The sequence below is a fragment of the Eubalaena glacialis genome, chromosome 3, assembly GCF_028564815.1.
Source record: "Eubalaena glacialis isolate mEubGla1 chromosome 3, mEubGla1.1.hap2.+ XY, whole genome shotgun sequence".
Taxonomy (NCBI): Eukaryota; Metazoa; Chordata; class Mammalia; order Artiodactyla; family Balaenidae; genus Eubalaena; species Eubalaena glacialis.
In genome coordinates this window covers 107282173-107298512 of record NC_083718.1, presented here as the reverse complement: position 1 = coordinate 107298512, position 16340 = coordinate 107282173, and the positions used below count along the sequence as shown (strand labels likewise).

General features: G+C 37.4%; 1 protein-coding gene across 2 annotated transcripts in view; it reads left to right on the top strand.

Moving 5' to 3' along the window:
* Window positions 1–984: 984 nt before the first annotated feature.
* The window catches only part of PLPPR4 (phospholipid phosphatase related 4), a 36287-nt gene continuing 20931 nt past the window's right edge, over window positions 985–16340 (top strand). The window contains exon 1 of one of the 2 annotated variants that reach the window (XM_061186284.1): window positions 985–1077. In XM_061186284.1, the coding sequence (XP_061042267.1) occupies window positions 1000–1077 (78 nt within the window). In that variant the 5' untranslated portion in view covers window positions 985–999. The remainder of the gene's footprint in view (window positions 1078–16340) is intronic. The other variant, XM_061186283.1, reaches the window with a different exon arrangement.

Genomic DNA, 16340 nt, shown 5'->3' with positions numbered 1-16340 from the left:
CGTTTTATATTTTCTGGGTTTTTTCTCCTCTGTATCCTTGGACTCTTCTGGGTTGCCAAAATAATCACAAAGTTGAGACAAGCCAAGGACATCACCAAAAAGTGAAGGACTTAATTTGGATTCTTAAGGTCTGAGAAGTGCCTACTTTCACGGTTATGACTGTAGTACTGACGTGGTTCCGGGGGTGTGATGATGAGGTAACAGCACACCCTGGCTTTTGGGCTCAATGAGGATGCCCACACATCCGCCTCCATTGATGTCTCACCATTCCCAGACAGGCAATAGTGAATGTTTATCAGCAGGTGAGTCGGCATATCCTAGGGAGCCAGGGAGTCTCCTAGGCAGAGAGTCCTCAGTCGGGGAAGTCGTTCTTGGATAGCAGCCAGCTCTCAAAGAGTTCCCACCACGGCCTGCTTTTCAGTATGCGATCCAAGTTTTAATTTCGCGCAGATAGAGGTCGGTTTTCGCGCTGTGGGCCAGTGCGCAAGATCCTGGCTTCTGCTCTCCAGCAATCCTGAAGTTAGAGTTCCTAGAGGGATCCAGGAGGCTTCCCGGGGAGGGGCGTGGGTGCCTCGTCTCCTCAGCCTCGCTGCTGCAGAATCCAGGGGTGCGTCCCTCTTTTCCGATTCTTGACGTCAAGCCCCGACCGCCGCGAAGCCTCGCCAGGGCGGTGGAGAGCAGAGGGAGGGGGGCGGGGAGGGGAAGCCATTGCAGCAACAGCTTGGAGGAAGGAGCTGGACGTCTCCGCCGAGAAAAACCGGGGGTGGGAACCAGAGTAGGGGAGGCAGAGGACCTGCTGTCTCTAGGAGCCGCTGGGTTGCTGCAAAGAGGGGCGGGGAGAGGCGGGGGCTCTGCCTGCACCGCGCTGGCTCCAGCGGTGCCCGCGGGGAATGTGACATCAGCGGTGCCGGGCGCTTGCGGCTGGAGGAGGCATCTCGCCTCGGCTGCGCTGTGCACACCTCGCCCCGGGGAAAACGCAGACCCGGGCAGGCGGCAGGGATGTCGGCGAAGGAGAGGCCAAAGGGCAAAGTGATCAAGGACAGCGTGACCCTCCTGCCCTGCTTTTATTTCGTGGAGGTGAGTTGGCCCAGCGCCTTGGCATAATGCAGATCCTCCGGGTGACTCCGGAGCCAGTTCGGGTCCCGGACGGTGTTGGAGGCGCGGAGCCCGTGCCTGGGTGCGCGCTGCTGCCCCTAAATGCCCCACGCTCCCCCTTCCCCCAGGTTTCTCGGGCGCTCCCCCGAGTGTGCCTGTGAGTGCCCGCCAGCCAGGGGTGATTAGCACTAGTGATGCCACTGCTAGGTGGCCTGCAGACGGGAGATACCTGTGTGAGTGAGTGTGGGGCTAGTTCCCTGGCCCTCCTGGACCGCCTGGGTGCACAGCGTCGTCCGTGGCCCAGAGGGGCCATGATACCGATATTTCGGGATTTGTGTCCTCAACCTGCGACTACGTATCTAGAACTCTGTGAGCTTTCTATAGGAATTCAAATACACACAGCCATGCCCGGGGTGTATAGGGGCTGGGGATGTTTACGTAGGATTAGGAATATTGATTGCTTTATTACACACACAAAAAAAACCCCAAAAGCCCTACCCCTATTAAAATTACTACGGTGCTCACATCAGCTTCTAAAATTGGGTCCACATCTCTAGGCATCAATCGGTTGGTCCTTTTCCATGGTTAACAAAAATTATATGCATATACACAAATAGATGTATATGTATACATATGTATGTATGTATAATATTTTTAAAATAAGTGACATCATCTGATTTTACATGATTTGTACGTGTGCATTTATTCTGTGCTGAGCAGTATTACAGATAAGCAGTTAACATGCAGATGTATTCATAAATGAACCGCTAACTTACCAAAATGCAGCATTTAAGAAGGAAAAATTTATGGGAGGGTTATAAAGATTGACAGGTACAGTGATTCCATGCACTGTGGTCCGTTGCATTAGGAAGACATTTTTAAGCAAGAGGTTTATTAAATCATAGGTAGAGAAGAGATGTGTTGGATAGGTTTAGTGAAATCATATGGTTTTAAGCATAAAACTATATTCTGTGTAATTAGAGCCTGGATTGCATAGAGAATTATAAGACTGTTGCTGAATTATAAATATCCTTCCTTGGCTGTCTTTTCAGCCAAATATGGAGGTTTAGCATTTCCAAGTACTAGCTAGTAGATAGTAGATTCTGTATTTGATGATTGTGAGGCTTATCTGTGTTGAGGGATAGTCACTGTCTTGAAACTTGGGAGAAGAGACATTGTCAGATTGTTTTTATAGATAGCAGTATATGTGCAAGTTTCTCTTAGGTCTCACAAATTTTAAAAATGGTTTCAGTGTTAAGAAAGATGTACGTGATTTGCATAAGTCTCAGAGAAATGATGGGTGACTCCTTCATCCATGACCCATAGAAAAGAAGGAAAAAAATTGACCTGTTTATTTAAAGTAATTAATTGATTCATTTTTTTTTTGCCCTTCCTCTTTTCACAAGGGATTTTGAGGCCATGGTTTAGATAATTTTGTTGAAAGCTAACGAAGAGTTTTATCGAGAAAAAAAATGTGGCACAGAAGATTCCATGGTGAAAGGGGTAAAGGAATAGAGAGATAGGATCCCTGCCTTGAAGTTAAATCCTGTCAGGCCACTTGTCGCATTGCTAATCCACTGTGGTTTTGTCCAAAAGCACTTTGATTCACGACTGGATCTATTACATCTGTCTAGGAGACATCAGTTAATTCCTGGCTTCTGCCTCCAGGACGGAGCACCTGAGGTCAGCTAGAAGCTGACCACATTTGGATTGCAGCTGTATGGCTTCGAGGAAAATACTTTCATGAAAGAGGACGCAAACCAGAGAATTAAGGATGTGCCTTAAAAGAATCTATGTGTGCACTTTTGAGGTACCTTTAACAGGAGTACATTATTTTTAATCTAAAATTTTAAAAGTAAAAATGCCTCATAATGCATTTGAAATGTGTCTGTAGGAGCAAACATCTCACAAATGTTAATTCTTTTCCATGAGTGGAAATAGCCCAAAATCATTACCTTCACTTTGACCCATTCAGATACCCTCTACAAATTCCTTAGCAGGGCAAGCTATAGAACAATTACTTGAGGACAGTTCATGGAGTTTCAATGCGCATTTATGACATTATGTCTTGGGGGTAACAGATTTCAAAGGGAGAGCCACGAAATTGGATTGCAAATGATCTCTCTGAAACTTAAATGCATGATGAACCACTAAAGAGCCTCCAGAAAATGGGGGAAGACATTAGTACACCAATTATTTAAGGGGTTGACAGAATGCACTACTGAACTCCTTTGGATAGACTCATTTTGAGGCCAGTGAGAATGAGCTTTGTAGCTGCTTTGGAGGATGAATAAATATAGCATGAATTAACATGTCAGTAAAGTACTCTAGGGTAATGGCACTTTGCTTCCAACATAGTTTCCCCAGACCTTTGTAATTAAAATGGAAAAGTGAAACATGAGTGAATCTTTCATCACATATCAGCCCAAAGAACATATTTCAGGCCTTTTCTGTTACTTCAGACAATAATTTAAGGAACAAAAAGAGGCAAAAAGGACCAGAATTTGAGGAGAAAATAGGACCTAAGAATTAAGTTAGGTTCCTACCATATACCATACAAAAATAAATTCTGGACAGACCAATGATATAGATTTTTAAGAAACAGTTAAAAAACTAAATAATAATAATAACATAGAAGTATATTTTTAGATTTTACAGTGAGAAAGGCCTTTCTTAACGTATTACCAAAGTCAGAAATAATACAGGAAAAGACTAACACATCTTTCTACCATCCCAAATAAAGTTTCTCTGTAACAGAAGATGCTCTAAAGAAAGTTTAGAGAAGAAAACAGTCTCTGGGTCTCAAGTCAGTGACACCATGGACAGTTTAAACTTTGCCTTTCTTCAAGCAGTTCAGGCTGTTTCAAATTGCTATTCATGATAGGCATGAAATATGAGGAAACTAACTAGGAAACTGAGGAACAATTTTCATTCCAACCAGAGGAGGCTAAAATCAAGTTAGACTGAATTATGGCAGAAAAACCTGGGCCTTACAGACAGATTGACCCGGTTCATATACCACCTATGCCACATACTACTTGGATAATTCTGGCCAAGTTACTTCTCTCATCCTCAGTTTCTACATATGTAATAGAAATTATATGAAGTAATATAAATATATGTATTCATATATGATAGAAATTATAGTAACCATATATCTTAGACTATATTATGAGGTTAAAGCATGAAAGATACCATATATCATACCTGAGCTAGAGTAGGCACTCAGGATGTATCAGTTTCTTTTGCATAGTGTCAGGGTATAGAGATTATATCCTATATATATGCCAAGGTGTTCAGTCACTAAAATCAAGTAATCATGTCTCAGCTGACCACCAAACTTGATGTTAAACAAACGTTAAGTTAATGCATAGAACTAATTTTTTCTTACATCTTTGGTTTATGCTGCCAATTGTTTATGCTGATAAAGGGGTTTATGGTTGCCAGTAATTAAATATATCAATATTACATGGTGATTTGAAAACACACCGTGATTTCCAAGATGGTACCTCACTTTATGAACAAGTTTGACAATTCAGTTTTGCATTGTTCAATGTGGGAAAAGAAAAGTCAAATTATGGAAGGAACTCTCAAACAAGCATATCCAAAGCTTTATCAGGTTGAACAGAAAGCAAGTTAAAAGGAACATTCCACTGAAGAAAAGGTTTCTCTTGCCTTTAAAGTTCCAAAGCACTCTCCAAGTGATGGCTGTATCACTTACAGTGCAATTGCACCCGGCAGCACGCCTAGAATTAGTAAAAGGTCTTTCAGCTTACTAACCCAATATTATACGTGAGAAGGCTGGTTGTCTGTGTGCCTAATGCATTTCCTTTATGCCAAGCGTTACAATGGTGCCACCTGTGCTCAAACTCACAGTTTCATTCTCATTAGTCATCCTGTTCCAAGATATGGGTTCACATTGACTCAGTATGTAATACAAACAAATGATGAATTACTCTTTAAACCAAAAAGATACAAGTTCTTAATAAATAAATGGGAAAAAGATTCTTCTCGTTTAAACATTCTGCTTTATGGCATACATTTTTATTACTAATCTAATGTTTACTTTATGGAGGTAAACGAGCAGTGTTTGACCTATATGCAAAGTATTTTTATAGAGCTATAGATGCAGATAGTTTGAAATTTCTTGTTTTTCATACACATACACACACGCACGTGCACACGCACACACACACACACACATACAGACATGCACAAACACAGAGGGAGTAAGAATAGCCTCTCTCCACTGAGTGTAAAATAACTGTACCTGACGTTTTACAGATTCAAAATATTTTAAACACGACAGACTTGAAATTATACAGAAAGTTTTCACTAATTTGAATATTGTACTTAACAATGGATATGTTTCAGGATTTTGTTCATGCAGGTTAATTACTACAGTTTAGGGTCAGTAAACTAGACATTGTGTTCAGGAGTAAAAGCCATCATTTCTCTGTTACCATCCTGCCTGAAGAAGTTCAAAAAGCCTTTGTTTGAGCAAAGATACCCTGGTTAGTTCAGTATGAACGTCATGCCTAGACATTATGGTGTCTTGACAGACCTTAATATGTTTTTTATTTTTTTCCCACTGGAAAGTGTCCACTGTACCTTTTTTTTTTTTTTAATATTTATTTATTTGTTTGGTTGGTTGCACCAGGTCTTAGTTGTGGCATGCGAACTCTTAGCTGCGGCATGTGGGATCTAGTTCCCTGACCAGGGATCAAACTTGGGCCCCCTGCACTGGGAGCACGCAGTCTTAACCACTGCGCCACCAGGAAAGTCCCCACTGTATCTTAATTGTAGCAAACATTAATTCGCAAGATTTCTGTTTTAGCTCAAGATCTATGTGAAAATTATATAACTCATATGATCTTGCCGGGAAATATAGCTAGCTGATTTCCTTTTACATAAACTTTAGCATCAGTAGGAAGCACAAAATGACAACATTTCTGCATTGCACGTACCAAAATAGTAGCTGCAGGTTTTTTCCCTTTTCTAGATGGCATAGATAGTCCCCTCAAAGAAGTAGTCCAAACCCACCAACAGAGATGAGCTGACAAATCTTTCCTCCTCTTTTAGGGTCACGACGTGCAAAGTCCTTTGGTGAAAACCAAAAATGAAGTACAGACGATAATAGAGTCCTAAGTTTCAGAGAGACTAAATGAGGACATTTCCACAAATACCGAGACCAAGTATTGAACACAGAACCTGCCGTTAGGGAATTCTATACTATTCCTAGGCTCCCCCACTATCTTACTGTGTCTTCATGGACAAATCACTCATAGCAATCTTTGTCCTACTTTCCTCTAGTAGGAAAAAAATGGGTGCCTTCTACCAATTTCAAAGGGATATTAATAATAATGATAACAATAATAACAAGGAATAGTCAATTTCAAGCCTCCTTTATATGACAGACCCTGTATACATTACCTTTAATCCTGAGAACCGGATTATTTGTATTAAGGTGATATCGAGAAGGCATTATTATCCTTATTTTTTTAAATCAGCAAATTGTAACTCAAAGAGCTAAATATCTTTCTGGGGACACAGCAATTAAGCGAAGGAGCCACGATTTGGGTGCTTGTCCATCTCCATCTCCTCCTGCATTACCATTACCCCCACTCCACCTCACACATGACTCTAATGATAATGCTAAACTTAATGAGGGAGTGGGATGGGGAGACCTGTCTCTGCTGTGGCTTGGCTAGCTTTGTGGTATCTGAAGGCACGTATGTGGAAGATGCTTGTCGAGGTTCTTTCTGTCTGAGTTGCGGAATAGAGTTTTCTCTTCATTCAGCTACTGAACTTGGCTTTGTTAATGCTATCTCTCACCTAGAGTAACTGATTTAATTCTGACATGGCTGTGTAGATGGAACAATGACTGTCTACCTAAAACGCTGCTTCCTTTGGGAAAGCACAGGTGGTACCCATGAGGCTTCTGCAGAGGAAGACTGAACACGGAGCTCCGGGTAGAGTGAGAGGGAAGAGTTGGAACTGAAATAAAATTTAGAAAAGTAGACTGTGTATGTCTATGAGAATGACAGAGCGTGGAGGAAAGAATGCCTAAGAGAACAGAAACAGAGAGAGGCCAGGCCAAGGAGGGTTAGGAGAAAAAGCATGAGAAAAATAGAAGATAGGAGTGAAGGGCATGTGAGGGTAATGGGCATCTGTGAGCAAGCCATGGAGATTCCTTTAGGCGTTGGAGTTGTCTTAAGTTAGCTTGTTAAATAAAAAGCAGTTAGGGCCCAGTTGTTACTGTTTACTTTAGGAATGTGTTACAAATATTATCACAAGGATTTCCTCCCAGTATGTGTATACATCACAGGCTATTTGTCATGCAAGCTCTCAACAACAACAAAAAGTGAGGAAATGTCTTATTACAGAATTGTCTAATAAAATCATATACTCCCAGAACATTTGGTTTGATTCTCCTATCACAACATTAGTTTGTTTCTCCTATCACAAATGAGAAAACTGTGGCTTGAAAAGGTTAACTGAGTTACCTAAAAACACACTATGGTTAATATCAGACAAGAATAGAGCCTGTCTCCCAACTTCTAGTGCTCGTTTCTCATTATACTATTTGTAGAATTCCTTACATTAGAGGGTTTCCCCCTGGATTATAACACAATACAGGTCATTCTAATTCTACATGTGAACAAATTGTGCCGGCTGTTTGAAAGTTCCATCTAAGTACCTTTATGTATTTCATAATACCACGTTGCATTAAACATGTTAAAGCAATTACGAATGGATCCTCTGCTTTTCTAAATTGTTAGGCTCTTTGAAAAACATGGTTACAGCTAAAAATCATAAAATTGGAAGTGATATTTTTCTTTCTCACTGCCCAATTGTCTACCTATAATTTCACAATTACTTCTCTGGACATGAGGTCTCTGACAGACAGTAAAGGAAAGTGGAAACATTGGAAGGAGTGAGGATACAATTAACAACATCAGTAACAAAATAACTGAATTTTCTTTTACAGTTTAATGTAATTTTTTCATATACATTGATTCATTTGATCCTTTAAAGACAACTGAGGAGTAGATATTAACTCTGTTTTACAAATTAAGTAACTGAGACTCATGAAGGTCGAAGAACTTGCCTAAATCCCAAGCAGTGCTCTTCTCCCCTGTGGGCCACGAGGAGAAAAATGTTTGTATTTAAACTGTGAAATGTCTAATTATGTATCTCTCAGCTTTCTTTGGTTTCTTCTAGAATTAATTAGCTGAGACATGTACTTCCAGATTACTATGGAATGGAGTCATTTCCTCACAGTGAAGTGGATTTTGGAATGTGAAAGCCAAGGACAGAAATGCTAATTTTGACACAATTAGTGTTGAGTTGTTTTTCTGTCAGTAATTAGGCACTGAATCAATTGCCTCTTAGGTCCATCACTGTTCGGTTGTTTTTAATCACAAAACATTTACGTTAATCAACATAAAGGAGGATAATTGCTTTCATATTTGCTATCATAAGATGGCTTCTGTACATTCTTCTAAAACTGACATTAGACCATTGAGGTATAAATTAAAGAGAAGGGGAAATACAGGTATTTAAAATCAATGTGTGTTCAGGAAAAGGAAAACAAGGTATCAGTACGTTTAGTGGACTGTTGTTGAGGAGTGAGAATCATGGAAATATGTGTGGATATGTTGTCTACAACTTAATGTCCTCACCAAAGCCTGTGCTGTAGGATTGCCTTAGCGGTAAAACCGCCATTTAATAAAGTTCTAATCATGCTTCAGAAACTGGGCCTTCATGGATAGTCTAAAAGAGAACAATCTTATATTAAATACACTCCAAACAGGGGTACCAAAGTAAAATACCAGGGTGTATTCTGTTTGTACTTCCATGAAAATTCATTTAGTCATCGAATAAATATTTATTTATTGCTTATTATGTACCTTTTGGTTAAATTAATGGAAATAATATGGAATCATTACTGGCATACTTCCTAATCTATAGTAGGATTTCAATAATGTTTGCCTGAATGGATGGAGTAAAACAAGACTGACAGTTATAAACATAAATTTTTCCTTAACTTTTCTTAGCCAGTGGAGACATTTTTATCTATAAAATAAGTGGTGATGAAGATTAAGATTAAATCAATCTCCGAGGTCTGTGAGCCTCATTTCTTAATAATACTTATGCTCATTTTATGATCTAGAGCATACCTGTGGATTAGTTGAGATTTGAGACTTCAAAGAGAGGCATCATTTAAACAAAGGACTTCTAGTTTTAATTTTCAAAGAAAATTATTTTAGTTACATAACGTATACATGCCAGCAAAGACAATTTTTTTGTGGCTATGGTGGAACAAACGATAACATATTTTTTAGTAATAAAATGTGCTTCTTTGTCAGATATAGTTGTATCCCATATTATATTGTATTTGTTTTATATATTTGTTCATGACTTTTTGATGCATCTCACAATGAAACATAGTACAATTATACTTAATTTAATCACAGCCTTAAGTTGTTGGAAAATAAAAGTTCTTAATGTCCCGCATTAAGAGCCCCTCTTCAATATCTCTTATATTCATCAATCCCTTTCACAGATACATTCAAGTAAATAAGGTCTTAAGCCGCCTTGGAAAACCATTAATCTTGAAGGTGGGCTCATAATGTGCATTTAAGTATGATCTAAGTATGTAGGAGACAAGCTTGGAAAAAGAGAGTGATTCATGATACATTGTTAAATTCTCATCTCTGAAAGTAGATTAGAAATTCTTCTCTGGATAATTTATGGATCAAATGAAATATATTAGGCACATAGTATACACTCAATAAATGTTTGTTAGATAAATTAATTATTACATAAGAGAAAATATAAACTTTTACAGTGCTTAAATAAAATGGTTTAAGGATAAACTTGATACCTGAATTTAGTAAACAACTCAAAAAAAGTAATTTAAAAATATTGATGTCTTTAATTCACTAATTTATGTGTATGTAAGATTATCACATTAGATCTCAAAATCATAAATTTGTTCCTCTTATTCCATATCTCAAATACAGAATTTTTGGTTAATTTCATTTCTCTGACATTATTACAATGACAATATATTCTTTTCCTTAACTCCTATTTTGTTTGGTATTAAGAAATATATGTTGGACCCCAAAGGTACTATGTATTCTTTTATAAGACTGTTCAGGTCAAAATATATTTGCTTTTTCTATATAAATAAAGTAATCCCACTAATAGTGAAAATAGTGAAAGTTGTCGGGTGACATTCACAGTATATAAAGCAAATGTACATTATATTATTTTCTATTTCTCAATGTCTTTGGGAAGGTAAGGTCAGTGTTAAAAATTTTTAGCAAGAGGTAGTAGGTATAATGACTATAAACGTGAACTCAGGTGCTAGATTTCTTGAGTTTATAATCTAGCTAATAAACTGTATTATCTTTCACAAACCATGTAATTTTTCCATGTTTCAGTTGCTTCTTCTGTAAGATGGGGATAATAATAGTACCTTTATCAAAGGGGTATTGTGGAGATAGGATGAGTTCAGAAATGTAAAAGTATGAACTTTAAATGGTACCTGGCAAATATTAGTAGCATTAAATTGTGATTCGTACCCATGTTTTTAAAAGACAGGTATATGTTCTAAGGGTAAAGAAATTACAGCTGTAAGGAAAGATTTCAAAGCAATTACTTTTAAGAATTGAAATACAAGTCCCCAGCCTCAGGTCTTAGTCTCTAATTAGGTGTAAAGAACAAAATGCTTTCCAAGACAATACACATAGTACTTGTGTCTAATTATGTAAGAGGAGCAAATCAGGACCTGAGGTTAAAGCTGGGACTACAGAGCTTACTACTCCAAGCCTAATGCTAGATCAATATTCAGGTAATAAAACAACTACATACCATTATTTTAAACTTTACTGTTAGATCATTGAGTGATTGTAATTAGTCTTTTTAGAGCTGTAAAGATGTAATTTATATTTGGGCATAAAGACATAGAACACATTTTTCCCATTAAACCTAATATATATGTTAGATCTGTTCTCTCTTCCCTATTAATTACCATTGCTATTTGGAGGACTCAATTTGAGCTTTTTGTGTTCTTTAATGTTAAAAAAAATTATTAGAATTCTAGAAATTCACAGTAGGAGTATTTTCTATGGTAGAAGTAAACAAGGATCTTTTAACTTGGGGATTTTTCTTTCATCATGTTAACTACACTATGAGAACTGTGTAAACAGTTCTGTTCAAATCATCATCCATACATGCATTAATTTGGTACCTTGAGGGTACCCAGTATGTCAGGTCCTGCCTAATATAAGGCCTTGGGGATAGAGAAGTGAAAGAGACAATTTCCCTGTTCCCAAGGGTTTTTCATTGAATAAGAGAGAAAGGTGAAGGAACAACTGTCATCCCATATGACAGTTGCTATGACAGAGGCATTCATCGGGGCATCTCTGTGCAGTTAGAGAAAGCGATCCAAAGGAAACACGACAGGAAAGCATCTGGAGCTTGAAATGTGCCCAATTCCTGATATTTTATATTAGAAGTCATTCCCTAGGGAAAACGGAAGTGAAGATGAAAGCAGACCACATCCAAGATATAATTAAAGTTTCTTGAGATATTACCAAAAAAATTAAAATAACATTGGAGAAAACTGCACGGGAAAGAACATTCAAGACCTTGGAATACCATAAAATTAAGAACATGATTTGAAAGTGCCTGCCACCCCTTCGCTCTTGGTGCCATTAAACCCCTTGTACACATGGCTATCTCTCACTTCTGTCCTTTAAATTGGCATTTCCACTGAAGCCTGGGGCTATTTTTTCCTGAAAAGCACCAGACTAGTGCCAGATGGCAATGGTGAAATGTACCAAAGTGGCAGCAGGGTGTAGTGGGACTCATGCTTCCAGGAATTTAACAGATCAGGTTCCAATTGCTGTAAGCCAGGCATGCTGTTTACCTTATCTGGAGCAGGGTCTTCATGTTAAAATGTATCTTAAAATTCCCAGGGAAGTTGTGAGTATTAAATTAGATAATTTATGGGGAAATGTCTAAATAAAAAGTCAATAAATGTTCTTTTCTTTTTATGTAAGAGGAGGTATTCAATAAATTCTTTCAGTAACAAAGTGAAATGACTTCTAGAAAGGATAGATATTAGATTCGCACAAAAGAAGCAATTTTCACGTTTGAGTGATAGGAAATCCTCAGAGAAACTGTTTAATAAGAGTATTTAAGAGTTAAGAGCAAGGGAGACTTTTTTCAAACTGCGCGTACCCTCTGCAAGCCCTCTTCCCATTTGGGAATTGCAACCATTGTAGCAATGTCGAGAGGGAAACCGTTTTGAGACCCGTGAGCAAAGCAGTTTAGAGCATGTTTCCTGGACTTAGGCACCTGGGTAGGAATCTGGGTGCTCCCACTCACCAGCTTTGTGACCACTGGCCAATTTATGTGACCTATCTCTGTCTCAGTTTTCTCATGTGTAAATTACGGTTACCAATAGACGGTTTATAAGGTGCAGATTGAATGCAGCAATCTATTATATAACTTAACACTGTCTCTGGCACCTAAGTCCTCAACACTTTCTATGTATTATTAAGAAATTGTCCACGTTTTCTGTTTATTTAATAGTGATGTCCTGATTTCTTTCAATTAAATGCAGCAAATATTTTCTGGACACCCAAAATTTTCAAAGCACTGTGTGAATTACAAAGGCCTCACTTTGCAGTATCAGATCTTAAGAGAAGGGCTGGTAATATACAGATAACTACAATTCAAGGCAGACTAACAGGGTCTTACTATAAAGATATATATGGAGTCCATGAGGCAGAATCTTCAGTTCTGAATGGAGAGCATGGGGAAGGTTTCAGGGAGAAAAAGTTATGTGATCTTACCTTTTATGAGGACAGTTTTTATGGGAAACGAATGTGAAAATGTAATGTAAAGCAGAGGCTAGAACATGTCTGTTTGGAACATCAGTGTAATGGGAACATAGGTGTTCATGGGTTGAGAGAGTGGGGAGTAGGTAAAGAGCAAAATTAAACAAGAAAGGCAGATTGAGGCTATAATACAAAAGATCATGCATAATACAGAAGGTCATTCTAGGAAATTTGTACTTTATTTTGTAATTAGTGGGGCACTATTAAAGGCATGATTAGATGTGAATTCTAGAAAAACTAGCCTGGAAGCATTGTGGAAGATGAAACAAATTGTAGAGAGAATAGTGGTAAAAAATCTAATACATTATATATGGTAGAGAGACTGTCAAAGAAATGTGAGGAATGGTTTTTACATCATGACAGCACATGGAGAATGCTAGAACTAAATGGCAATGTAAAAAGCCCCTCATTTCACTGATGACAAGTAAGGCCCAGGAAGGTTAAGTGACTTGCTCTAAATCCCAGAAGCTAATGGAATAAATGAGGGGAGAAACTGGATTTTGCTGGTTCTGAGGCGAGCGTTGATTTTCCTCAATTACACTGCCCTGTTTTAATTGGTATCTATGCATGTCATATAAGCCACATCCATTCTATTTGTGAAAACTAGATTTTTGGACCTTGAATAATGTAATAGACTCATTCTGACCTACTCTTAATGACCCTACAAGTGTTAGTGTGCTTTTTATAATCTATATAGTTAACCTAAATATGCTACAATTATGGTGAAGTAGTTTTATAAACCACAAAGCCCTGTACTATATTATCAGTTATTATTATTGTCCATGTTTAAAGGAAACATTTATCTGTATTAGCTACAAGGCACAAATGCTAAGGAATGTCATTAAAGATTGTACTGTAGGAAATGGAAAATTCTATCATCACTGTGTGTGTTGACCTATGACAACATGCTTATCAGCCACCAGCTTTAATAAAATTACTTTGATCTGCTAATATTTCTTCCTGGTTTAATTTCATTTGAATATAATGCATTTATGTTTTAAAGTTCACATTTTATATGACTTGGGGATACTTATCAGAATTGATTCCAAGCCTCCCATTTAAAATTTGTTATTAATATAAAAAACATTCTTTTTCTCTTAGGTTATCTCTTGCATATGAGTAGTATGAAGATACACAATTATATTCTTTGGTTCTTGTGACATTCGTCATATCAAAACCAAGTTAATTTAACTTTGAAGTTTCCTGTGCAAGTGTTGTTCTTCAAAAGTAAAGGTGATATTATTTAAATCATCATACATCAATGATGTTATTTAAATCATCATGTATCAATGATGTTATTTAAATCATCATGTATCAATGACTCTCAACCTGCAGCCTTGGACTCTCTTTAGCCCAAGATTGGCATCTTACTCTCTTTTTGACATTTTGATAACTAAGAGGCATCTCAGTTTTCCTATTTCCAAAACAAAACCTTAGATTCCTCCTACTGAAGCTTCTCCCAGCCTTCCCCATCCCAGTAAATGACACCCCCAGCCCAAATGCTCAAGCTCCAAATCCTTGAAATCAACCTTTACTGGTTTTTCTTCAATATCCAACTCATCAAGAAGTCCGGTCTTTTTCTCTCCAAAGTTATATCCAGAATCTGCAAACTTCTCTACATCCTAGTAAAACCTGCCATCATCTCTTGCCTGGATTACTGCAATTGCCAAGCATCCACTAGCAGGTGAACTCCACGAGTGCAGGGAGTTTTCTCTATTTTGTTTACCATTATATTCTTCACCCTTAGGGCAGTGCCTAGCACATACCAGGCACTAGATAAGTATTTGTTGGGTTTTGAAGAGCCTTCTAATTTTTACCCTGCTTCTATCTTTGACCCATCACAATCATTCTCAACCCAACTGCCAGAGTGATCTTTGTAAAATATATTTCAAGTCTTACTGCACCTCTGCTTAAACTCTCCAAAGTTACTTCCAAACGTACTTTGAATGAATAAAACACTAATTCTGCTATGGCCTTCAATTCTCTGCAAAGTCTGGTCCCAAATCCATCTCTCTGACTTCATCTTATATCACTGCTCCCTTTTGACTATGCTTCTCACCTGGTTTTTATATGGTTAGTTCATTCTTGCCCACCCAAGTCTCTGTTTAAATGATTCCTATTAAGTAGGCCTTCCTTGATCTAAAATAGCAATCCAGGCACTCAATTACCACAGCCCCCTGTTTTATCATCTTTGTAATATATGTTCTTTCTAGTATTATAATTTTTAATTTTTTATCTGCCTTCTTCAGCAAGAATGAAATCTTCATCAGAATAAGGACTTGGAGTTTTATCATAGCTGTATTCCCAGGATGTAGAACAACTCCTAGAACTAGTAGGTTTCAATAGATATTTGTTGATTGAATAAGTAAATGAGCCATGAATATCATATATGGTAATTGACCCTCTGTGACTATGATCCCACCAGTTTATGAGTATCTCAGAGGACTCTGAATTTACCATGGCTATGAAAAAGGAGAAGAATGGAATTGACCTGTCTGTAGGCTAAGAGCAAGTGAACTACCTGAATGAGAAGTAAAAGTTTATTATTATCAAGATGCTAAAAGCAAATAAGCTATATGACTTAGATAAAATGTCATGATAGATTCCATAAAATGTTTCACTAACATTGATATATACCTTATATTTGTCTTTTTCAAACTGGCATCAGAAAAATCAATATTATCTAGCAAATGCCGTCTTTTGAAACACATTTCGTTTGCCCTGTTCTCTAAAACTGTTATAATTTTCTCTTTAAAAATTGCTCTATTATTTTTACTCACAAGTTCCTTAGCAGAAGATAATTATAAGAATAAATCTTTTCTTTTTGAAAACTGTTTTCCTCATCTTCAGATAATTTCCCTTCTCTGTATTGCTGCATAAAAGTAGCATTGTTCACACTATTTTCTTGGCTACAACATAACTAGAGAATAAAATTCCTAATTCCTGACTATATAGACCTTTTAAAATCTCTTTTTAAATCTCATTTTAAATGCAATCAAAAGATGATTTTATTACATATATATCAAGTCTATATCTATGCCAAAGCTAGCACACACCGTCTGTTAAATTTCTTACATTCAAAAGAAAGTTGTCGTTGAGTACCTCAAAAGATAAAAGATACCTTTGAAAGACAAGGATGTTTGAAGCAAACATTGTCATTTAATCCATCACACTGACCAGTAGTAAAATACAGTATAGGAAAACAATGTCTAAAATTAATTTTCCCCAAATATTATAAACATTTTGTTCAAATCCCTCTTTCTTAAAAACCAAAATTGATGTAAAAGATACTTTTTTTTAAAAAGCCAGAGAAACAAATATCAAAAG